Genomic DNA, 24,846 nt, shown 5'->3' with positions numbered 1-24,846 from the left:
ACTGGTAACCAGTGCAGTGAGGCCAAAACTGGTGTAATGTTCTCTCTTTTGCCTGTACTGGTTAAAAATCGGGCTGCAGCATTCTGGACCAGTTGTAGTCGTGCAATGGAGGTCTGACTGATACCAAACAGGAGTGAGTTGCAGTAATCGAGTCTGGATGTAATGGATGCATGTATTACTGTCTCCAGGTTATTTTTGGACAATATGGGCTTCAGCTTAGACGCCTCAGCTGGAAAAAAAAACAATCATGTTCACATGACTGTTAAGTTTCAAGGAAGGGTCCATTACCACTCCCAGATTATATATGTATGTGCATATATACATGTATGTATGTGGAATATGAAGCTGCCATTAGTGTTTCAAGCATTACTACTTCTAAGCATACTTTTTAAATATTTAAATATTTTAATGTGTTACATGGGTGTTTGCTTCATTTAAAGCAGTTGTATTATTTTGTTAAAGGAAGAACACAAATTGGTCATCAGACATTGCCCGGATGTCTAAAGATTGGTATCAGCCATAGAAATAATGCAGTCAGTCTAATATCTATGCATGTTTACATTCTTGTATATATATATATAAATGTACATAAGCAATGGTTCAATAAAATGCACAGCAATACAAAGGTTATAAACCCCTTTTGCCTGAAGACATTTACAGACTCCGAGCAGCAGGGGGCGCTGTTCTCTTCATCGTTGCCTCCTCTGCCAACATCCGCCGCCACTGTCGCTCTTTAATGATGAGATGAGCTTTGTTTTGAATAAAGAGCTGCTTCTCTGGTGGAAACGGGATGGAAGGGTTGCCGGACAGAAACATTTCTCCGCGGGCGAAGAGAAAAGCTTTGGAAAAAGCTAAAATTGTTCAACGGGAACGAGACCGGACTATTTTCAGGCTGGTAAGCCGCATTCAGAGCGACTACGTTAGCATGCTAACATTAGCAGGCGTCATCGGTGGTGTAAATGAATGGCTTCTTCTTAGCCGGTAGAAAATTAAATAAATAAATAAAAACGGCCGCTTCTTTCTGGTTCTGCAGGTCGGTCGAGTGCTGAAGAAGCCGGAAGCTGAGCGGTCAAAGGAGGAGGCCGCTGCGCTGCTGCAGCACCGAGAAACCGTGGATGAAGTCAGCAAGAGACAAATCCGCAGGAATGTTCTGAAGAGGAAGCAGGAGGAGGTGAGACTCCACAACTCACCATCACTGTGGACCTGCACCTGCAGAGGCTACAGTCAGACCAGTGAGGATAAATAAATCACTTTCTGTAACAGAGTAAATACAGACTTCTGCCTGTGCAGTCTCATCAAATGTTTACATCAGAAACATACTAAAGTACACATTACAAATCTAAAATGTGACAGGACTATTTATACTGGCAGTTCATCTTATATATACTGTTACTTTTAAATACAGCAGTGCAAAAGGTTTCATTTAATTATACTTTGCTTACAGCAAGTAAAATCTTATCTTCCTATTAAGTACAGTTCACTTAAAAACTGTGTACAGATGGACAGAACAATTTATCTTCGCAGGAGGTAGACGAATGTAAACCATCAACATGGAAATATAAATATGACTTTCACATTTATGACACATTCAAATCCGTTAAAGGCATGCTCTTCTTCACCAAGGCTAAATAAATGAAAAGGATCCTCATCTTCGCCAGAGGACTCGTGTATAAATGCATACGCACTAAAAGGTTGCATGTGCCAGGTTCCATGTACATTTTGGGATGTATCAAAACGAACAGTGTGTCATCGTGTGCGTAAATATGCACAGACTTTTGACCTTTTGACTTTTGTGAGAATGTGTACTTCCACATAGACTTGGACATAGACTAGTCGACAGCGTCAAACTACAAAGTGCTGAAATTCACCGAAATATGACTTCATTTGGCCTTCTGAACTTAAAGGGTATTTAAACTAAATATTTTTTCATGAGTTTGAACTTGTATGGCTTAAAGCCAACCAATGAAACTGAATGTTTAATCTCATACAACATAACACGCCTCAAATTATCTAAACAACTTTTCTCCGATCTAAAATGTAAGCTTTCCTGTATTTTTGCCACGTGTCAGTAAACATATGTCAGTGACCGCACGACTGCAAGAAGCACAGACGGATGAAGCGCTTAAAATGTATGAGGCATTTAAAGGGGACTTCCATTCTAGCTGAAAAGAAAACTGTTGGATCAGCAAATTACTGTATTTTTCTATGTATAAGTGGCACTTTTGGCATAAATTAACATGCCCTGTGACTTATACGGCGAAGCAACTTATTTATCCCCCCCCCATATTTATAACCAAATTTTTGGCTGAGATCTGATTTCATTAATGCTGACATGGAAAATATTGAAGCCTACCATTTTCAGCCGCTAGAGGGCGGTACATCTGTATGGCAAGCAAAGTGTCTCATTAATAGGTAAAAATGGCTATTATAGAGACATTTGGCTTGCCATACAAATCAGCGTGTTTTCTGGGACCGCACAAATCAAATACAGATTGGGTATTGCACAGTCATGCCATGCCAGCTGTATGAGATGGCCTAATCCATATGAATCCCAGATATATTAAATTCCCCTATTCCGTGGCTGAAACACTCCGCTGTTGCACAACTTGTTTCTTCGTATCAACTATTTCATAAATAAGTGTCTAAATTCTACTAAGCTCCTGGGTGCCTCTGTGTTTAGAGTAATTATGTCATTAAACACAAGGATAAAATTCAAAATGCCTCAATCTCGAGAGTGCACCACCGGCAGTTCTGCTTCCCCAAGTTCAGTTAATTCAGTGACAGCCGCAGCTTCACACACAATCACTCCACTCTGTGCATGTGTGGCAAACATATTTTTATGCCCCTCTACTTTTTCAGAAGCGTCTCTGACTCACATTTCATTAAATTCTTCTACATGTATCTAGACATCACTTCAGTCTGTGCAGAGAGAAGAATCACACACGCAGGCCTTATTTACATCCATTTACATATGGAAGCTTGTCAGGGGAGGACTTTTCTGTGCGCACATTTCCACGTTTATCTGGGGTACATACGTGCATGCATAGTTTGATGAATCAGAATATTTTTGTGCACATTCAATTTTCACATTTCAACTTTCAGTATAACTGTGCACTGTTTCATACATGAGGCACCTGGTTTTTATCCACCACGTTTCATAAAAAGGCAATAATTACAGTACTCAGCTGGCTTGCTTCCCTTTGTGGAAAAATTAGTCTTGACATGAGTGGTTAAATTTTTTTTCTGCTTTTGACTATTATGATGTCATGATAAACAGTTTAAAACAGTTAAAATGAATCCTAGTTTAAGAAAATTCCTTAAATATGTTTTCTGTTGGTGACTGAGTTATGTTGCATTCTTTTTAGGTGTGTTTTTGTACCTGTGTGAATCGAGTCATTTATAAAAACCCGTTTATTTTTTAATTACCCATTGTTTTTTTTTTTGCTCTTCGATACCAGAAGTGTTTGTTGTTGTATGTTTACAGCTATATATTTGTGTTCTTGTGCTGCTTTCAGGTGTTTGATGATGCTGATGAGATCAAACATAAAGTCAAGCACCTCGCTGAGGCATTCAGGGAAGCAAAGCACCTGGTGGTTTACACGGGAGCTGGTATCAGCACGGTACTTGTAACCCCACCTGTTCACTGTTTCTGTCCATCACAACCCCTCTCAGCACTGATGGAGTCTCTTCTTTTAGGCAGCTTCTATCCCAGATTACAGAGGTCCTAATGGGGTGTGGACGCAGCTGCAGAAGGGTCGGACCATAAGGTGAGATGTGGTCTTTATCATAATGTGATTAAATAAATCTTGAGTCCTGAATCTGAATTTCTGACTTCTTGTGTTCTTTGTTCTTGTTTTTACATTCAGCTCATCAGACTTGAGTAAAGCTGAGCCAACACTCACGCACATGAGCATCAGGATGTTGCATAAGGAGAAGCTGGTACGTCAGACCACTTGTATGGGTCGTTTTATCATTTTAAATCAACGTTTAAACGTGTTCTGTTTGTCTTTCTTAATCAAGGTGAAGCATGTTGTGTCGCAAAACTGCGATGGACTTCACCTGCGAAGTGGTCTACCTAGACATGCTCTGTCTGAGCTCCATGGGAACATGTTCATTGAGGTACAACAAACGCATCGTAATTCCTGATTTTATGTTTGTTTTGTTTTTATGTCTTCTACATGTGCTCATTATTAGAAATATTCCTGCTTTCTAAGAAATTAGGATATTTATTTTACCTCCCTCCCAAAAAACAGCTATCAGTAAATATCTTAAACTGTTGTTTCATTCAAAATATTTGGTGCATACATGTTTTTAGTGGTAGTCACACATGTTTAGGGGCTGGTGTGAGCCATTTTTAATGAACTGAACAGGTTTTATGGCGTTTAGTTGTTACGCAGACATATGTTACTCTGCAGTTTGATATTCTTAAAAACATTACTAAAATCATTACGTACACTGTTTCTGCAAAACCCCCTCTTTTGTTATAAATTTACAGGTGTGCACGACTTGTTCGCCAGTCAGGGAACATGTGCGTTTATTTGACGTGACGGAGCGGACGTCGCTGCACCGCCACGCGACAGGCCGCAGATGCAGCCACTGTGGTGCTGAACTGAGGGACACGATAGTGCACTTTGGGGAACGTGGGACTTTGGAGCAACCTCTGAACTGGAAGGGAGCAGCAGAGGCTGCTAAGAAGGCAGATGTTATTCTCTGCTTGGGCTCCAGTCTGAAGGCAGGTTTCATCACACAAGTCTGTGTTGAATCGACGTGGTGGCAGTCGTAATGTTTACACTTATTTTTAAGTTAATTTGTAAGAACTGCTTATAGAACAGGCTTGTTCTTAAAGAAGTTAAAACCCATCTCGGTTTAAATTGTCTAGACATAATTCAGAAATTGCTCTAATTACTGCAGCTGCTTTTAGATTTGTGATTACATTTATAAATTCAAGATGTCCAATTATCTTTGGTGATAAAATTTACTTATTTATTTATTTTTATGTTATGGAAGCAAACATCTGACATGTTCTCTTCTTCTGCTAGGTGCTGAAGAAATACGCTTGTCTGTGGTCCATGAACAGACCTGTGAACAAAAGGCCAAAACTCTACATCGTTAACCTCCAGGTGGGCTTCTTTTGGTCTTTTTTTTTTTTTAGCAAGAAGAGAACTTTTTTAATTTTTCAGGCTCTGTGCTTGGCTTCATGGTTTTGTCATTATTTAGTGGACCCCAAAAGATGATCTAGCTGTGCTGAAAATCCATGGCAAATGTGATGATGTCATGAGTCTTCTAATGGAGGAGCTGAACATTCAGATTCCTGATTATGACCGGTAAGGATCGTGTCTAACAATATTAATAAGAGTTTGCATAAGCCTGTCGCAATAAACAATAAATCAGTTAATCGCATGATAAATTAAAATTATCAACCTCATTTTCATTTATCGACTATCGTTTCTTCGTGTCTCTCGCTTTCTACTGAAGACACTGGATGACAAAATACTCAACTCTGGTGCTCTTCACTGACCCCTCCCTTTCTCTTTTCTCTTTAAAATTCATTTTGACTGTCCAAAATCACGTTTTTGGATCGTTAAAAGCAGCTAAGCTGAGAAGCTAAGCTACGAGCTAAGCTAACAGGCCGACCTCTGGAAAAAAACTCTGTCTTGTCGAAGCTTCAAAATTCACGGTTGAAACTTGCGCCTTCGTGTAAAAAGTTGTTTTTCTCTGCAAAAAGAAGCTGATAATTTTTTACTGATTTTTTACAATTAAAAGCTTTGTGTGAAAAATGCTATGCTAAAGAGCTCAAATCACTCCGAGCGTCCGCCATTTTGAGACGCTGCTCGCTCCCTCACTATCCATCCTTTGGTTCAAACAGTCTTATTCTGCCATCCAGTGGTCAAAAAAAGGTACTACACTCAAAACAAATTAACTAACATCCATCCATCCATTATCTTTTTACCCGCTTCTTCCATTTTGGGTCACGGGGGTCGCCGGTGCCCATGTCCAGCAATCACTGTGCAAGGGGCAGGGTACACCCTGGACGGGTCGCAAGTCCATCACAGGGCCACATAGAGACAAACGAGACAAACAAACATTCACTCTCTCACTCACACCTAAGGACAATTTAGAGTTGCCAATCAGCCTAACATGCATGTTTTTGGTCTGTGGGAGGAAACCGGAGTACCCGGAGAAAACCCACGCATGCACGGAGAGAACATGCAAACTCCACCCATAAAGGCCCCCGGACTGGGATTTGAACCCGGGATCTGCTTGCTGAGAGGCAGCAGCTCTACCAGTTGCGTCACCTTGCTGCCCAATTAATCAACATTTCTTCTTAAATTTGACAATAATTATTCATTTTTGTCCAATTTCAAACAATGTTATCGTTTATCATAATAATTTCTGAGACAATTAATCGCCCAGCAATATTTGTTATCGTGACAGGCCTAATTTTGCAGTCTGCTTAGAATACGTTTGGGATCAGTCTCGGCTACAACCACACCAAATTCCAAGTCAGTATCTGTAAAACAGACAAAGTTGTGAACTTTTTTTGTTTGTTTTTAATGTCAGCTGTGGCAGAAATAAAATGTAAAATCAAAGTTAATCCGTTGTAGATTTACATCCTGTGGATGCTTTCTGCATCATTAAAATTCATCCAGTGCTTCTTTAGTTATTTTGGTAACACAGACAAAATGTGATGAGACAAAGAAAGTAAAAAAAAATAAAAAAATCTTGCTGCCAAAAATTTAAATTTACTAGTGAAGCATAAACAATTCTAACAAAAAAAAAAAAGGCTAAAATCATATAACAATCACAAACTTAAATGAAATCAGTTAAATATACAAACACATTTACACAACTTCACTTACATATATGCTTGGGTTCCCACATTCTGTTTTCTCAGGGCCCAGGACCCAATCTTCTCTCTAGAAACTCCTCTTCGTCCAGAAGAGGTCAAAAGTCACTCTCGGGAGGTCCTGGCTTCCCCTGAGGGGCAGGACGACGTCGAAGCAGCGGAGCAGCTGGAGGAAGCCCCATCTGTGCAGGGTGGCTGGTTCGGTCGAGGCTACAGCAAAGGAAGGGGGAAAAAAAGAAAGAAGCTGCATACCTGAGGAAACGTTATTGACTCCATGACTTGTGGTCAGGTGCTACTAATGATCTATCTGTGATGGATTTAAATTCCTGTCCCGTGATGAGGACAAACCTCGTCTATAGGACACAGCTGATGTCTGTTTGCCTTCATTGATATTAAAGAGTCACATGCAGTATTTGTGTTTAAGGAGGGAGATGTGCACCATCATGTCTTCCTGCATACGTTCTGTGGCAGGATTTAAAAGTGTATTGTGTAACTGGTTTATTATGCTCCATTCATTACGGCAGCTAAACCAGCTGGGATACTCGAAGCTAAACTGTGAGTTCAGCTGATAACGTGCTACAACATGAGGTTACTATCAGATAATGTTACTGAAAACTGACTCAACAGATCCTAAAATAGTGACAGCTTTCCGGGTCGTCTTGAAAGCTTTGCTATAGTTTGAACGGATAGTTTTCAAAACAATGTTACAGATATTTTTTATCTGCTCGTATACTCGGATCACTTCAGTGTTTTACAGCCTTTTTGGAAGCTTCTGTCGAACTGTGCTACGTTCGGCTGGTTTGAGCTTTAGCTGATTCAAATGTGTCCGAAAGATGCGTTTGTGTTTATTAACATCCGAGTTTTTGAGAGTCGGGACTTTTCAGTGAAAATGAGCAGCTTTCTGATTGTCAGTGCTGCAAAGCAGTAGAAGTAAACCGTTAGCCAGTTTTTGAGTCGTGGTTTATAAATGCATTTGTATGAATTTTCTATGTTTTGCTTAAAGTATATTTTTGTATTTTTTTTTCTCTGTTCACATTTTTTAATGTTTATTTTGAAGGTATTTTGATTTATCTAGAGTAAATGAATTTGTAAATTCGGAGTGCGAGCCATCCTCAGGTTAGCCTGCAGTGTTGCCAGTGTAGCCTTTTGGTTTAGTGGTTGCAGATTTTCCTTCATTTGTTTACAACTGAGTAAAAGTTATGGATTATTTTCTTAGTTTATCTTATGTCAAGTAACTTGTTACTGTTATTAAGAAAAAAAAAGTAATTTGTCTCAGGTACATCCTGTGATATTAATATCACATTATTTACCATCCAGTGTCATAATTTAAGCACTCCTAGAACCATTGAAGACTTCTTTTGTAAATCTTGTGTATTTGTGAGAAAATAAATCATGATTTGAATTACGAATTTTATTTTTGCTTGAATTGCTAGATTAATAATGCACTTCATTTACAGTTTGTAGTTGTAATATTTTTATTTTTTATAGTCTTACAAGTTTATTTCACTGCATCTATCCTTTAAGTTGAGTAGAGTCAGTAGATGTTTTGTTGCAGTTCTCTCAAAGATTTAAACAGGTACATTTTTGTGCGGCTAAGGTAAGTGCGCAACTGTTTAATAAAAACTGAAGTGTAAAAACTTTCTATAGCTGAATTAGATTACCTTTGAGTAAATTTACTCCAAAGCAAAACATACCTCCAAGTAAAAGTACTTGTTCCTCAGAATGACTGGCTTGTCTGAGTGGAGCTTGAATGCCAACAAACGTTGAGTAAGGTCATACAATATTTTAAAGTAAGCTTTCAAAATTATTTTTATTAATTTGTTTAGATGCACCTATTACATGCACAACAAATGTACTTGTTCATAAAACAAGTGTAGAGCTGCTTCAGTGTGGCTATATGCTATTTTTAGTCGGCTGACAAAGTAGTGGCTGGGTAGGCGGAGCTTGCACTCTATTTCAACGGGCACTAGCCGGGTCCTACCTCGGCGAAATAAAAAGGAACGAATCAATGGTTTAAAGCTATCGTGTTACCAGAGGATTATGCAACCAGTACGTCACACGGAGAACATTCGTTCGATGTGACGTCGTTGGAGGCGTTGGCCAGTTCAGTGATCCTGTCGGAATCGGGCTCTGTAGAACCACCTGTAGTTATTTTAATTATTCCAAAATCTTATTTTAACTCTTAAAATTCTATTCAAATTTCTCTGGTCAGTCGTCAAAATGATCAAAAACGGTCACCACGCAGCCAGTAACCGGAGTGAAGAAGCCGGGTCCGGTAAGACGGTGGACTCGATGTGTAGCCCGGAGAAGAGGAAGCGGGTGGTGCGGTTGTGGTGTGACGGCTGGTGAGTCCGCGTGTCCGTCTACTTATGTTTGAACTTGTTTTAAGTATTTTAATGTGTTTACCTAAACGCTGTCCTCGTGTTAGAACACTTGACTTGTTAGCATGCTAACGCTAGCTTGCTACTTAGCATTTATTAACAGGAGTTATGTGTGAGAGCTACACCTGTCTAAACACCAAATCTGTCCTTATCATGGATTTAAACAAAGCTAATGTTTCGATGTCGTGTGTTAATAGCGCCTTTATTAACCCTTCATGTCAAGTTTTCCCATCAGTTACCAATAGTGTTTTTTGTTTTTTGTATTTTTATGGTATATCAGTGTTTTACTACTGCATCATTATGACCAAACCACCAATAATTGTTAAACTTCAGCTTTATTTGTGAATTTGGGGCTCTACCAAACTTTCAGTAAAAAACTAGTAATAAAAGTTGTCCATCCATCCGTCCATCTATTCATCCATCCATCCATTCATTCATCCATCCATCCATTATCTTTACCCGCTTCTTCCTTTTCGGGTTGCAGAGGTCACTGGTGCCCATGTCCAGCCATCACTGTGCGGGAGGCGGGGGGGACAGGTCTCCAGTCCATCACAGGGACACATAGAGACAAACGAGAAAAACAACCACTCTCTCACTCACACCTAGGGACAATTTAGAGTTACCAATCAGCCTAACATGCATGTTTTGGTATGTGGGAGGAAACGGAAGTACCTGGAGGAAACCCACGCATGCACGGAGAGAAAATGTAAACTCCACCCAGAAGGGCCCCTGGCTGGGATTTGAACTGGGGTAACCTGCTCGCTGAGAGGCAGCAGCTCTTTTTCATTCATTCAACCTTTATTTAGACAGGTAAATCCCATTGAGCCTCGAGGACTCATTTACAAGAGAGACCTGAGCTCTACCAACTGCACCACCATGGCCCAGTAGAAGTAGTCATCTCTTATATTTAATTTTACTATTAAAACTGTAGTTCAATTCTGCTAAATAATCTTGCAGAATATTGATTGATTGCGTAACCAAATGACAAAAAGCAAATAAACATGGACACGTTGTCGATCATCTCAGTGGCCACCACCTTTCCCCCATTGATCTTTAACTCTGCATTGCAGTCCACTACCTGTTTGAGAAGCTACATAGCACATACGATGGGCCCTACGATACAAAGAAAAATACAAAACTGACCATTAAATCAACCCTTATTATTGTTATAATAAAGTATTTGATGTGAACCTGCAGAGCAGTGATTTTCAATTAAAATTCACCAAGGTCCGCTCAAAATATCTTTCTTAAGCAAAGTTCTAGACCAGGAAATTATACAGCGTAACACAAACCGTGGTAAAACCAAACAAAACAAAAGAACTGTTTCAATCTATGGAAAAGACTAAAATAGGATGAAAAAGCTGCGCCACTTAAAATATATATTTACTAATCAGTCTGGGCCCAGATAGGATTTCTTCTGGGTTTAGATCTCGACCACGATCCACCATGTGGCTGTGGGGCACCAGTTTCAGATTTATTCTGCATTGTTGTGAATTTTTCAGCTCTTTTGACCCGAGTAGTGTTGTCAGACACTGACAGCAGCTATTGTTTTTTAATTGTTTTCTCCACACAGCTACGACATGGTGCACTACGGTCACTCCAACCAACTGCGACAGGCCAAAGCTCTGGGAGATTACCTGATTGTGGGCGTGCATACAGACGGTAAGGTTGACGTGTGATGCAAAGGTGACTGAATTCACACTTCTGTTATTGCACAGCCGAGTAGTTGTTTATTTACACTTTGTTAAAGTTTGTTAAGGTTGTATGCCTTGGTTACAGCAGCTACATACCAAAAAAAAACAAAACAATTTTGGAATAAACAATGGATGGAAATCAAAAGTCACCGTATATTTGTGATATGATTATAAAACAAAATGCATTAAGCTTAAAACTTAAATGACTATTGCTTAGTTCACATACATAATTATAGATCTGTATATTTGTGTGCCTAATAAAGAGTACACAATAACATAGACAACTTATTATTCACAGGCTGCTGACCAACAGTTAACAGATGCTAACTTTACATTGAAAACAGTAAAAACACTAACTTCATTTGCATCGTGTTTATTACTGACAGAAATATTTTTCAAGGTCCAGTAAAAAATTTTTTTTTAAAGATAAAAAGGCGTGAAACAACAAAGCTTTACTGCAACAAGTTTCAGCTACATGAAGCTGCAGTAACTCTCCATAGGACGAACTGCAGCTACTTTACTGCGTCTCTTTAACACTAAGGGTTAAACGACTACATATTTTAAAAAGTCGAATTTAACACGATAAAAGTCGAGTCGCCTTCGACTAGTCGATGACGTCATAGGAACTCGACGCTATATCATATTTACAAAAACAAATAAAAATTTAGACAAAAAAGTCTATTATTTACAACAACAAAAAAGAACAACAGAATGTTGGGCATATATTTATGCTCCTACCATTTATCATACAGCAAATAAGTCAAAGGAAAAGCAAAACTATTATCAAGCTGCAAAAATGCTGCTGTTTTTAGTTTTATTTTATTTAATCCACCACGTGGATTGGGTGGAAAAGAGTTGGGAACAGCAGGGGGGGGGGGGGGGCGACTAGTCAATGTGAAATATGACATAAATTGACTAGTCGACTAGTCTATTCAACCCCTACTTAACAGATTTTTTTTTTAAATCATTTAGGGTCCTCCATGTCACATGACAGCAAAATAAGAATCATTTTGTGAAACTTTCTTATAAAGTTTTAGTGAAAGTTTCTTCAGCTTGACATGTTGGTAATAAACAACTAACGTCCAAATCTCTTTTCAAAGCGGAGATTTCCAAACACAAGGGCCCCCCAGTCTTTACTCAGGAAGAACGGTACAAGATGGTGCGTGCAATCAAGTGGGTGGATGAGATCGTAGAAGGAGCTCCGTATGTGACGACGCTGGAGACTCTGGACAAATACAGCTGTGATTTCTGCGTGCATGGAGGTGAGCCGCTTTCACTCTGATTTTTGAATCACCTTTCACGACTTTGTTATTGTCCAGGAGTTCTGCTTATTTTGTCGTTATGCTTTTGATCATATGTGGTTGATATTATTTATGTTTACCAGATGACATCACGCTGACGGTAGATGGCAAAGACACATATGCAGAGGTGAAGCGGGCGGGTCGTTACCGGGAGTGTAAACGCACGCAGGGTGTCTCGACCACTGACCTGGTGGGACGCATGTTGCTCATGACCAAAGCCCATCACAGCAACTTGGTGAGTTTACATTCCTGTCTTTATTGTGTTGTTGTTTTTTCTTGCTGTTCATGTTTTTGTTGTTGTTGTTTTTGCAGGATAACACTGATTACCAGCAGCACACAGACAACTTTGGAAAGGTAATAATAATGTTTATGCTGCGTCCTTCCTATGAACACTTACAGATCGTTGTTCAGTTTGGTGTTTTGTCTCTAAGGGTGCCACAGTTCACAGTCCTTGGACGGGAGTTTCTCAGTTCCTGCAAACATCTCAGAAGATCATTCAGTTCGCCTCAGGAAAGGAGCCGCAGCCCGGAGACACCATCATCTATGTGGCCGGAGCGTTTGATCTTTTCCGCATCCTTTTTTTACCTGCGAGGAAGCCCGAGTTAAAAAAAACGCTGATTGTTATGTTTTTGTTTTTGCTGCCTTGACTACAAATTTTCTGCAGACATTGGTCATGTTGACTTCTTGGAAATGGTTTATAAACAAGCAGAGAGGGCTTACGTCATCGTGGGTCTGCACTTTGACCAGGTACACCCAATTACCAGTTAATCTCATCCAACCAAAAGAGCAGATTCAGCTCTTCCTGCTGTGAAAGGAGCTAGCTTGGCCTTACATTACTATTAGGAGAACTTGTTGCTTTGACTGTTCAGAGTCAAGGATTGTCATTTTGTTGTTTTCTATCACATTCACTCAGCAGTTAGAGCTTAACGTCTAATCAAAAGAGCTGTAAACGCGCTCACAATTTTATTGTTTTTTTACTGTTTTCAGGAAGTGAATCGCTACAAAGGGAAGAACTACCCAATCATGAACATCCATGAGAGAACTCTGAGTGTTCTTGCCTGTCGGGTGAGCTCACACATTGTTTATTGTTGACCGTTCAGCACAGAGGGGGACGCGCGTCTGCCCGCTGCAGGCGCAGCTTGGCTCTGCGCTCTTCATTCTTGCTGTCGGCCAAGAACAATAAATCTTTGTTGCTCATCTGTGTTGTGTGTTAGTGAGACTGTTATGCAGACTTACTGTAAAGCCTGGAAAGTGATGCTTTCAGCGCCTGATGACGAGGTACTGAAGCTAAAAACTAACACGTTAGGAACTAAGCTTTGTGGTTCAACTCTGTCAGAAACGCAGGAATCTGTCTGGGGGAGAATGTTGTTAAAGGTTTCGCACTTTCAAATTGATTTTATTTTTATTGCTCTGTGTCTGTAGTATGTGTCAGAGGTGGTGATTGGTGCACCATACGCAGTGGGCAAAGACCTGCTGGATCATTTTAAAGTGAGTTTCCTTCAATTTGTTTTAAGTCACTCGTAGTTTAGTTAGAAATGCTTCAGCTTTAGCATTCACTGGAGTCGTGACAAGAGCCATTATTACCTGAACTTTAAAAATATACTGAAACAATCAGTTTGTTAACCTTCTTTAGATTGTTATTTTATAATGACAGATGTTTGTGACTTTAAACCTTTTTGTAGCTGACTATTTATCACATCTTTTACAAGTACGTATTTTTACGAGCAGGGTTTCAGCTGTAGCTTTAGGAACAAGGAAGGAAGTGACTACAACATAAGACCTACCTATTTCTAAGAAAGCCTCGATGACAAACATTTTCTTCCTTTAACCTAACAACATAAATCCTACTCATGCAACTCCTGAAGTGACTGGCATTTGTTTACAATATAAACTTTAAAGAACATAAGCATTTATATGAAGTGTGACTTCCAGATGATGCTTTTGAAATGTTTAAGTGTAAAACTGTGATGCAGTCCCAGTGAACAAAGAGGAAAAAAAACATTTTAGTAAAACAAAATTTGACATGAATATACCGTAGGTTTATTTCTGGTTACATTCTTGATTTCTCAGATAAATTAGGAGAGTGTCCTGCAGTGCTGTTTGCTGTTTTTAGCATTCACCTGCTAACCAATGCGTTAAGTTATACATAACTGACGAATGAAGGTTAGCAAAGATGACAAGCTTGAAAGTCAAATTTAAGCAATCAGAACATCTGTGGAATAATAACAAACTGGTGTTTTTCTACTTGAGGGATGGTGGTTTTAACCAGCTATGTTTTCCTGTTCAGGTGGATTTGGTGTGCCACGGCAAGACGGAAGTATTTCCAGACAAGGATGGGTCAGACCCCTATGCTGTGAGTCACAACAGTCTTATTTTATTTTATTTACACCAACACACCAATATGTTTCCGAACAGTACTTTTCCAGTCAGGGAGCTTTTTACAATACAGCAGTCCCTCGTTTATCACGGGGTTTAGGAACCACGCCCTCACGATAAGTGAAAAACCACGAAGTAGGGATACAGCAGTCCAAGTTCAAGTTTCACTCCCCATCTCTCTCCTTATATGTAAATAAACAATTTACATTTTAATACTGTAACATTTTAAATAAACAATCCATGCCGCTCTTGTGGCTCATCCATCAATCAGCCAACTGCGTGTCATGTCCACTCCTACTTTGAAAAGCCGCAAAAGAGCGAGTCCGCGAAAAAAAACGTGAAGTAGGGAGGGACTACTGTGCAACACCTTCTGTAAAACAGAAAACAAAAACAGCTTTGAACGTCCCAGCATCTTTCTGCCATCGTAGTTTATTTTGAAAGGATTATGAAGTGGAAACTATGGTCACAGGTGAGCTCAGCTTTACCGTCAGGATGCGTGCGTCACCACTCTACGGTGATCCATTGGACTGATGGAAACAAAGGAATATAAAGAAGAATTAGAGCAGCACATGTCTCTGTAACCAGCCCTTTCATTTGAGGGTTTTTTCAGCTGCAGGACTTTGAGTGAGAAACGTTTAATTCAAGTCTCAGCCGTGTGGACACAATTATTTATTAAGCAAAAACATGAAAAGGGCAACGGTCTTGAATCATAAACCAGAAGCTGAGATTGGCTTTTATTAAGACTGCTTTCTCTGCTTTTAAACAGTTTGTGCTGACTCTGGTTGTGCTGTATTAATTAGCCCTGTGTGAGTAAATGATGAAAAACGCTGTGAGGAGCCACAAACTGGTCTTATGTTTGGAGCGGTAGCCAGTAGGTGGACGGGGAGGAGAGGACTGAGGGAGCACGATCAGATGGGACAGCTGAGTATTCAAAGCAAATCAAATAATTCATGATCATATTTGAGGGGTACTTTTGCTAAAAAAAAATCCCCATTCCTGTTACTAACCAATCTGAGAATGAGCATACGATGAAATACCTGCTGCTTTTATATTTTAGAGGAATAAATTATTTGCTTCACCTTAGACTGACGTCATTACCAGGTCTGATCTCCAGGTGGCACTGTGGGGTCATATTTTAGCGACTTCCTCCTCCTGCCTTTTAAATCTTTAATGTTAGTGTTAAACTTCATGGTTCATACAGGAGCCGACCGATTCAGTTGTTTGTAACAAGTGGTGTTTTTCCCTCAGGAACCTAAGAAGAGGGGGATCTTTAGGAGTGTAGACAGTGGAAATAATCTCACCACTGACGACATCGTCCAGAGGATCATTGCAAACAGGCGAGGGTTTGATCCGTCTTAAACTCTGTGTACTGATCATGTTTGTGTTTATTCACATCTTTATTTTGTTCCCAGGCTGCAGTTCGAAGCCAGGAACCAGAAAAAAGAGGCCAAGGAGATGGCGGCGATCGAAGCGATGAAGAGGAGAGAGAAGGAGCAGCAGGATGAAGCTGCAGCTCAGCCTGTCCACTCATGAACTCTGATCGTTTTAAGTCTGTTTTACTCCTTCAGGTACACCCAGCTTTAAAAACAAGGACCCTGCAGAGCCAGACGGAGAGTCCACATTGTCCTCAGCCACATCTGGACCCGTCCAGTGGGTTCAAACCGGCTTCAGACCTTGTTTTATCTACGAGGTTTGTCCCTCACCGAGAGCTCCATACTGATCTTTGTGTTGTTTTAGTCTCACACTACATGTAGAGGTTAATTTTTTAACTTTTCATAACTTATTGACAAAGTGTTACTATCTGTGTCGGTTAGCGTGTTCGATTTTAAACAATTTTTAAAGATCAGTCTTAAAACTTGTCATCAGTAAAGTTGAATGTACTTGTTTTTTAAACACATTTCATTTCTTGATGTCAGTTTTTCCCTTCCTCTAAAGAAAAACATAATGTTGTTAAATCATTTGTTAAGAAATCAGTGGAGTTTAGCTACCAGTTTGCACCGTGTGTGTGCGTGTGTGTATGTATGTGTGTGTGTTTTAAAGAACATAGTGCCTCGTTCCTGAAGCTATAAATTAATTTAAGGGCTGTAAACTGTTTCAGCCTCAGAGGAAACAGTCTGTGTGAAAAAATTAAATCCTTCTTTATTCAGTTTATTTTCCAAGAAATTTGTTCAACAAGAAACAAATGTGTCTCCGGTTCTTAAACTCTGTTTCTCAAGACAATCCAAGGACATTAATCTGTCAAACTCCGACGTCTAATTGTTGTTTTCTTGTTTTACGTTTAACATTTGTAAGGTTAAATGAAGATAAAGTGGTGGACTGAAAATTTACATAAAGTTTATAGATGTGGAGAATATTCTCAGCATTTCCATAACTATATCTGTGAGTATATTCCACTTTATGAATTAAACGGTGGTCTGTTGAAACGGTTGTGTTTTCCTGCAGGTTCAGCTGTTTGATCAGCACATAGTTACGGTTCACCGAGGCAGAAAAATTAGGCCACAGCCGCTCAGAAACAACTAAAGCCAAGAGAGGAAATCAGCTGAAATTCCTGAACCGTTAAAGCTTTTTTTAGTTGAACCTCTAAAGCTGCAACTAAAAATCTACATCTAAACCACATTTTGATTAATTACTTAATTTGTGCACAAATTAAAAAAATTAGAAAACTGTCGTGTCTAAATGATTGGATCTGTGGCAGATCCTGGAGCTGTGTGAGAGGCAGGGAACACCCTGGACAGGTCACATGTTCAAGGATTCAAGGTTCTTTAGTTGTCATTCGCATCACATGTGGTACATGTGGTGGAACGAAATTATGTACACAGGGTCCCAGTTACATCCAACAATAAAATGTAAAAGAAAAACAATAATATGGTCTAAGATATGAACTAAGAAAAACATCAACTAAATATACACTAAGCACTAGCATAAAAACAGTATGCCGAACAGCAGCATGAACATGAGTCTGTGTGAGCGGATGAGTACGAATGAACACAGCAACATGAAACAGATCAGCAGCAACATGAAACAGATCAGCAGCAACATGAAACAGATCAGCAGCAACATGATGTGATTTTTCACAGTGATTACTCTGGTTAGAGATTCATGAGTCTAACAGCCTCAGGGTATAAGCTATTCCTCAGTCTAGTGGTTCTACATTTAATGATCCTCAACCTCCTTCCTGAGGGGAGTGGGGCAAAAAGTGTGTGTGCTGGGTGAGTGTGGTCCTTCATGATGCAGGTGGCCCTCTTCCTGCATCTAGAGGTGTAAATGTCTGTGATGGTGGGGAGACTGACTCCAACAGTCTTCTGTGCAGCCTTCACCACTCTCTTCAAAGCTTTTCTTTCTGCAGCTGTGCAGCCTCCATGCCACACGTTGATGCTGGAGCACAGGATGCTCTCCACTGCACACCTGTAGAAGGAGGTGAGGACTGAGCTTCCCAGACCAGCTCGTCTCAGCCGCCTGATGAAGTAGAGTCTCTGATGAGCTTTCTTGATCAGGCCGGTGGTGTTGTTGCTCCAGCTGTGGTTGTCATTCATGTGTACAATTCATGTGTACACCCAAGTACTTGTAGCTGGAGACCACTTCCACCGTCCATCACAGGGATAGAGACAAACAACCATTCACTCTCTCACTCACATCAAGGGACAATTTCTAGTCACCAATCCATCTAACATGTATGTTTTTGTCTGTGGGAGGAAACCGGAGTATCTGGAGAAAACCCACACATGCACAGAGAGAACATGCAAACCATCTAGAGTGGCCCCCAGCCGGGATTTGAGCTGGCAACCTTTGTGCTGATAGGCGATAGCTCTACCAGCAGCACCACAGTGTCACCCTTAATACATTACCAAGAAAGAAACAAAAACATATTGATCTCAGAGAATCTGGTTTTGCCTCTCCAATCAATCTGGGCAGAGTTTTGAGACAATTTCCATAAAAACATATTTCTGCAATGAGAAAAGTTATAAACACATTGAAAACATTCAAGGCAGTTTATCTTCTCAGGAGGGAGTGTCGTCTCATTAAAACCCAGAATAAAAATATCTAAGATCGGAGTGCAGACCTCACTTAGCATGTAAAACGTTAACGTTCTCGGCTGAATCACAAGGAAAACTATGAAAAAGTACGACTAGTTCCTGGTGGTTTCCAGCAGAAAGACTGGCACCTCAGAACTTCTGGAACAATGTCCTTTGGAACGACAAGACCAGCATAATTACATCACACCAACTGTTGAGCACGGCAGTGGAGGAATGATGATCCAGGCTTGTTTTCTAGCCACAGGACCCAGACAGCAGCAGTCCTTCAGCTGAGCACGAGCTCTTCTGTGATCCACAAGGACCTCATGCTTTGAAATAACGTGAGGCCATTTGTCCAACAGCTGAAACGTGTCCCCAGCTGGGCCGTTTACAAGGACAATAAACCTGATTACGGTGCAGGATTTATGACGGGACAGCTGAAAAGGCAAATCAAGATGTTTCCGTTTGGTCAATCTAAGTTCAGATCTCAAACCTGTCAAAGCTTCAAAAACAACTGAGCTTAAACACGTAACCCACGACTGTCAATGAACCGAAGAGAAGCGGTTAAAAAGAGCGAGCCAACATTCCTCTACAGCGATGAGGGACACTGAGAAGTTGACAGATCCAGTTCTTGCTGTTAGAGGTGGCTTTATATTGCCTAAATATAGCACCCGCATTCTGTTAGAAAATCTTCTGTGTTTTTTGGTGCAACAATAAAATTATACAACTAAACATGAGGCTCGGTTGGGGAAAGTGCCAATAAATCATAATTAGCAGAAAACTAAAAATAAAACGCTGACATGGAGCTCTGCAGCTCTTCACAGCTGAAACATCAGTCAGAGCTTAAACAGCTCATAGAAAGTCGAACTTTAGAAATCTGAACGGGCATTTTGATGTCTTGTAAATTTTATACATTCACAGTTTAAATTTTCTGATTTTAACAGTTTTTCTGCACACTGTTCAGCTGACAGTTGATAGTGTCACTCTAACTTCTTAACTGTTTGAAAAATTGCTCACCTTTTTCATTCCCTCTCCTTGGTACACAAATGATACATTAAACCATAAGTAATCTTTGTCTGTTTTTTATCCTGCGTGTCTCATTTGTGGTTTTCTTTTAAATCCCCCATGCAGAGTGCACACGCAAAGTTTAAATGTGTTTTAGTATAACAAAGTTCTCTACAAAGCTATCATATCTCCTACATAAAATAATGTAGAAACATAAAAAAAAAAATCACATTTATGACTCTTCTGACGCTCACGATTCAAGAATTTGTAAAATCCAACTTGCAGTTTTCACACAGCGACTGTTTGTTTGAGGCTTACTTTTCAGTCCGTTTCTGTCTGTCTCTTAAAAACTTTGCAATCAGGGAGCGACAGACACATTTGTGTTGTTACCACGGCGACCGTGAGCCACAGACAGCAACTATTAACGTTTCTTTTGATCTTTTTACATTTCGACATTAAAATGTCATCGTTCTTTTCTTAGTTTAGATTAAAGAGACTGTCGCGACGTCAAGATGGTTAAACGTTCATGAAGAGACAAAATCTGCACAATTTCTTTCTCACACCAGTAATTCGTGTAGAACATGTTTGCACTGAGGTTTGGTGAGAAACACATGCAGATAAAAGTGCTTTGTTTACATGGAGTGCGTACCTGCATTTCAGAGCTGAATGTCAGTACATGTGGAAAACAACCGGAGATAAACTCTTTCAAACTGCAGCATTAATAATCAGGATTATCTTTATTTTATGCCAGATGTCGCTTGCAATGAGCAGCAGCCGACACCTTTCAAAGTTTCTTTAAGAAGTTTTGTCCTAATGTGGAAAACATTAATTTCTAAGAGCTGTGCGTTATGATTATTATTATTGTTCAGGTTGTCTGAAGCTGGTGGTGATAATTCACCTTTAAAACGCGCAGCTGGTTCAGGTGAAGCGCGCGGAGCGGACAGCAGCACGTCACTTCCCAGGGAAGTTAAAAAAGGTTTCCATCTGGGCTGCAGAGGGAGGCAGCAGATTCGGGATTAACTGAGCTGTTTTTCGGAGGGAAACGAGCCTTGAGGTCAGGATTTTTTCCTGACAGAGAGGCGGAGACAGCTCCGGGAGCGATGCGTAAAGTCCGTTTGGCTGCAGCGTTTGACGAACGACGACCAGGTGACCTGAAGTCCGTGTTTGAGGACGCTTTTCTGTGGACTGGTCCTGGGTTTTGGGTTTGTTTTCCTGTGTGAGCGGGTTCTGGGAGGAGATGAGTGCTCGGGATGGGACTGTGCCTCGGAACCGAAGACACAGAGGAGGAGAAGAAGGCCAGAATACGCAGCTCCAAGATAGACAGAGACCTGTACGAATGCGCAAAGCAGGAGATGAATGTGGTTAAAATCCTCCTGTTAGGTGAGACTCTTCCCTTGAAATAACTTTTCATCCTGATCATGAATCATTCCTGGAACATCTTGATCAAACCTGACCAGGTGGGATAACGATGACGTCCATTCCTACAGGTGCAGCAGAAAGTGGGAAAAGCACTTTGGTCAAACAGATGAAAATTATCCACAGCAATGGCTTCACCAAGCAAGAGTTAAGCAGCTTCAAGGTGAGAAACAAGCAGATTAGTTGGCTGTGGCGGCCATCTTGAATGGGATATGCTCCAAATGTTAATCAGTTGTAAAAGTGCATCCAGTGATTGTTTCCTGGAAGTTTCAGTGAAATCCAACCATTGGTTCAGGTGATATTTTGCTAACAGACAGACAGACAAAGTTCACTCCAAATACTATTAAAATAATCTTGCAAAATCTGTTAGTGGTCATCATATGTGTTGGGGATTACTCTCAGCTACTGCCACATCAAATGTTAGGTTCATATCAGTAAATTTAACTGAGTTTTATATAGAAACATTTTTTTAAGTCGGCTAACTGTGATGGATATCTTGGATGAGATTGACTCCAAAGTTTAATCAGCTGTTTGTCCAGTCTAATTAAATTAAAACTGGTCCAGTAGTTCATTGGGTATTTTGGTAATGGACACTGTGGAAAACTTCATCGCTTGCCTTCATGGCAGGAGGCATCAGTGGTTCCAGAAGCAGTAGGGGAGGTTCTTCACTGTATGATGTCCCAAAGATGAATTCAAAATAAAAGTTTTTGATTTGAGAATTGAGATTTGTGCTCATGCCCAGATTGCTGCTGTTGCTGTGTTGGTTTGGTTCCCTTCGGTTTTTCCTTCTCTCCGTGAGAGACGGAGTGAATAAAAGCCAAATTCCTTGTTGTCGGAATGATTCAACAAACACTGACGTTTCACTTTTTATATTTTATTCAAAGTCTAATTCACTCCCACATCTTCTTTTGCTTTGTTTCATCTTCTCTTCTGAGTACTTTTGAATGCTGCTGCTCTGATTTTAAAAAAGGACAATGGTGCTTTTTCATCATGCTTCAGAAAACACTTACTTTAATATTTATCTTGCCTAAAACCAAATAAAATAAAAATTGGATAAAATGAACAATAAACGTTTTGAAATTGCCTCAAAACCTGAAGCGATTCAAGTTTCTTTGTCATTCACATCACATGTGGTACATGAGGTGGAACAAAATTGTGTACACAGCGTCCCAGTTACACCCAAAATAGCAAAAATATGAAGTATAAACAAAGAAACAGTATACAAGGCTCTAAGATGTATGCTAAACAACAGTATTGTAATATAATACAGTGTATTAAACAGCAGCCTGAACATGAGTCTGCTGAGAGCAGATGGGTATGATTGGTAATATATTTCAGCCTTTTTTGAAGTTGGATCTGCAGAAAAGTTCTAAAATATTAATATCAAGTTACAGATGGCGTTTTGAAAAGCCTCATTTTGAGAAGTGAGCTTTAATTCTATTCTAGAAACCTTTACATGACGGTGATTTTTATTTCTAAGTCATTTTAAAGAAGTTGCGAGCGCTACTTACGGCGTTAGCTGCACTTTTGGTGCAGCCTTGGGGCTCTTTGGGAAGAACTTTGTAGTATTTCTGCTAAAAGAAACCGTGTAATATGAAATTAATGGTAATGTAAAGGTTTCTAGAGTACTGTTAGTTATTGTAACATTTGAAGATTAAAGATAAACTAAAAATAGAAAATTTGGCTTTAAAGATGGGTTGTCTCAGACTAGCCATTATTAGCTGCCAACAGAGTCAAAGTATCCAAAAATAACTCCAGTTTTCAAACATTTTTCAGTGGATCATGAAAAGATTAATTTTATAAACACTCACTTTGTCATGAATTTTACAATACATAGGTTTATATGAAATTCTTTAATTATTTACAAGCACTTACCGTGGCACTGGCTGTAGCACTTCCTGTGCAGCCAAGAGGCTCTCCAGTAAAAAAAAAACATTGTTTTTCTGCTGAAACAACCATGAATGCCAAGTTGATGGCTATGAAAAAGTTTAAATAATAGTTTTTGCTTAAATCACTGACGTTTTCAAGATTGGAGTTTTAAAAAATGGCAGAATTCACTTTTAAAGTGCGTCAGCTTGAATTAGCCGTCGTTAGCTTGTCTCTATTCTTAAAGGGGATCACTGCCATCTTAAAACGACTCCAACTTCAATTTTTTTTCACAGCATTTTAATAAAATTACTATTATTTAATCTAACAAAGTTAAGTCAGGTCTTCTGGACGGTTTCTTTGTGTTGAAACATTTCGTCTTTCATCCAAAATCCGAGGAGCCACAACAAACTCTGTCTTATAAATAGCACCTTCTTCTATTCCCACTATTATTTAACTTTTGACATAGCCGTAATTAGCATTACATGTTGGTTTTGACAGAAATATTTTGAAATTCCTTTGCTACAATAGTTCCAACTGTTGATGCTATTTACGCTTGAAAATATCAGATTTAAACTCCATTTCTCCAAAGTGAGGCAACTGAAAAATCTACAACTAGTTGAATATTCCCATCTCAAAATGACTGAAATATCTCTTAAGGATGTTGAATTTAATCTGTAATGAGTTTAACAACTATAGAACTGTTACACAAATGATATTTCGGTGTGTACACTGAGTGGAAAAGTATTTCTCAGACGTGTGTTAATGTCTTTAAAACCTTTAGCTGTGGCTCATTGGTCAGGATTATTGGAACACGCTGATGCTGTGCGACACATGGACGTCCCAGCTGTTTGTACAGACAACCTTCAGAAGTATCTGAACGCATTCCTTTATAACGTCTCAATGTTTCCATGCTCCCTCACACGCCTCCATCTGCTGCTGTGTGCGATAACGCTCTGATCCTTTCTACAAACCGCTCGGTCTTTTGTTTCCTTCCCCTGCTGCAAATTCAACACACTCTAAATAACAAAAGATAAAGAGTCCAGCTCTTATCAGTTGGGAAAGTTGTCCATTTTTGTTTTCAAAGCAGAATTCAGTGTTTCTAACATTCACTTTTACAGTTAATTGTTGGTCCAACAAGTACTGACTTCTTCATTACTGGTCAAGTTGAAGACTGAAACTCTGTCCACAACTGTTTTGGTTGGCTGTTGAAATAATAATTACCTTTTGACCTCATGTCAATGTTCAGTTTTTTTTTTTTCCATCAGTGAAAAGTTAAACCAGCATTTATTCTGGTTTCCTGTTTCTGCGTACTGTAGAGTTCTGTTCATTTTTTGCATCTTTAATGACGATTTACTGACTGGTTGCTGTTGCTTGCACAAGTAATGGGTATGATGCTTTAGTATTTAAATGTTTACCATCGAACTTCTTCAAGTACAATATCAACAGCAAAACATTCACCACTCCATCCATCAGCTTGAGCAGGGAGGCCCCGACGTCTGTTTCCTCAGTCACCGCTTCCACCTCTTCTGGATGGAAGATGTTCCCGGGTCTGCTGAGAGACATGGTCTCTCCAGTGTGTTCTGGGTTTTCCCCCGGGAGCTCCTCCCAGTTGGACATGCCTGGAAAACCTTCCTAGGGAGACATCAAGGGGGCATCCATTCCTTAACAGGTACCTGAACTGGTTCCTATCAATATGGAGGAGCAGCAACTCCATCCTGAGTATCTCTTGGATAAATGAACTTCCCACCCTATCTCGTGAACAAAACCCCAAGATACCTGAACTCCTCCACTTGAGGCAGAACTTCACTCCCAACCCGGAGAGAGCGGTCCACCCTTTTCCGACTGAGGACCATGGCCTCAGATTTGGAGGTGCTGATCTTTATCCCAACCGCTCCAGTGAGAGTTGGAGATCACGGCACGATGACGCCAACAGGACCACATCAT

At 39.9% G+C, this 24,846-nt stretch overlaps 3 protein-coding genes across 3 annotated transcripts in view; all 3 read left to right on the top strand.

Annotated features, from left to right (window-relative positions):
- Positions 1-779: 779 nt before the first annotated feature.
- Positions 780-7,127, top strand: sirt7 (sirtuin 7). Its single transcript, XM_037690226.1, has 10 exons — positions 780-895; positions 1,034-1,171; positions 3,516-3,620; positions 3,697-3,767; positions 3,867-3,939; positions 4,021-4,119; positions 4,496-4,732; positions 5,040-5,120; positions 5,218-5,324; positions 6,896-7,127. The coding sequence occupies exons 1-10, from the start codon at positions 791-793 to the stop codon at positions 7,101-7,103; spliced, it is 1,224 nt and encodes a 407-aa protein (XP_037546154.1). The 5' UTR covers positions 780-790; the 3' UTR covers positions 7,104-7,127.
- A 1,782-nt stretch (positions 7,128-8,909) lies between these two features.
- pcyt2 (phosphate cytidylyltransferase 2, ethanolamine) lies at positions 8,910-17,018 on the top strand. The gene is made up of 12 exons (XM_037690225.1): positions 8,910-9,192; positions 10,802-10,890; positions 12,023-12,184; positions 12,307-12,458; positions 12,536-12,577; positions 12,655-12,793; positions 12,888-12,970; positions 13,211-13,288; positions 13,646-13,711; positions 14,511-14,576; positions 15,848-15,936; positions 16,012-17,018. Exons 1-12 carry the CDS (start codon positions 9,068-9,070, stop codon positions 16,130-16,132), a joined length of 1,212 nt encoding a protein of 403 aa, XP_037546153.1. The 5' UTR covers positions 8,910-9,067; the 3' UTR covers positions 16,133-17,018.
- Positions 17,019-20,674: 3,656 nt separating this feature from the next.
- gnav1 (guanine nucleotide binding protein (G protein) alpha v1) overlaps positions 20,675-24,846 on the top strand; it is a 28,730-nt gene continuing 24,558 nt past the window's right edge. The window contains exons 1-2 of the mRNA XM_037690224.1: positions 20,675-20,997; positions 21,105-21,196. Of these exons, the coding sequence (XP_037546152.1) occupies positions 20,868-20,997; positions 21,105-21,196 (222 nt within the window). The 5' untranslated portion in view covers positions 20,675-20,867. The remainder of the gene's footprint in view (positions 20,998-21,104; positions 21,197-24,846) is intronic.

The sequence above is a fragment of the Nematolebias whitei genome, chromosome 16, assembly GCF_014905685.2.
Source record: "Nematolebias whitei isolate Nwh7 chromosome 16, NemWhi1, whole genome shotgun sequence".
NCBI lineage: Eukaryota > Metazoa > Chordata > Actinopteri > Cyprinodontiformes > Rivulidae > Nematolebias > Nematolebias whitei.
This window is presented reverse-complemented; position numbering and strand designations above follow the sequence as displayed.

Coding starts and splice junctions, on each gene's coding strand:
- sirt7 (XM_037690226.1), top strand. CDS start 791: ATGGAAGGGTTGCCGGACAGAAACATTTCTCCGCGGGCGAAGAGAAAA. Junction 3,768..3,866: donor CAGAAGGGTCGGACCATAAG/GTGAGATGTGGT, acceptor TTTTACATTCAG/CTCATCAGACTTGAGTAAAG. Junction 4,120..4,495: donor ATGGGAACATGTTCATTGAG/GTACAACAAACG, acceptor ATAAATTTACAG/GTGTGCACGACTTGTTCGCC.
- pcyt2 (XM_037690225.1), top strand. CDS start 9,068: ATGATCAAAAACGGTCACCACGCAGCCAGTAACCGGAGTGAAGAAGCC. Junction 13,289..13,645: donor TGAGTGTTCTTGCCTGTCGG/GTGAGCTCACAC, acceptor CTGTGTCTGTAG/TATGTGTCAGAGGTGGTGAT. Junction 14,577..15,847: donor ATGGGTCAGACCCCTATGCT/GTGAGTCACAAC, acceptor TTTTTCCCTCAG/GAACCTAAGAAGAGGGGGAT.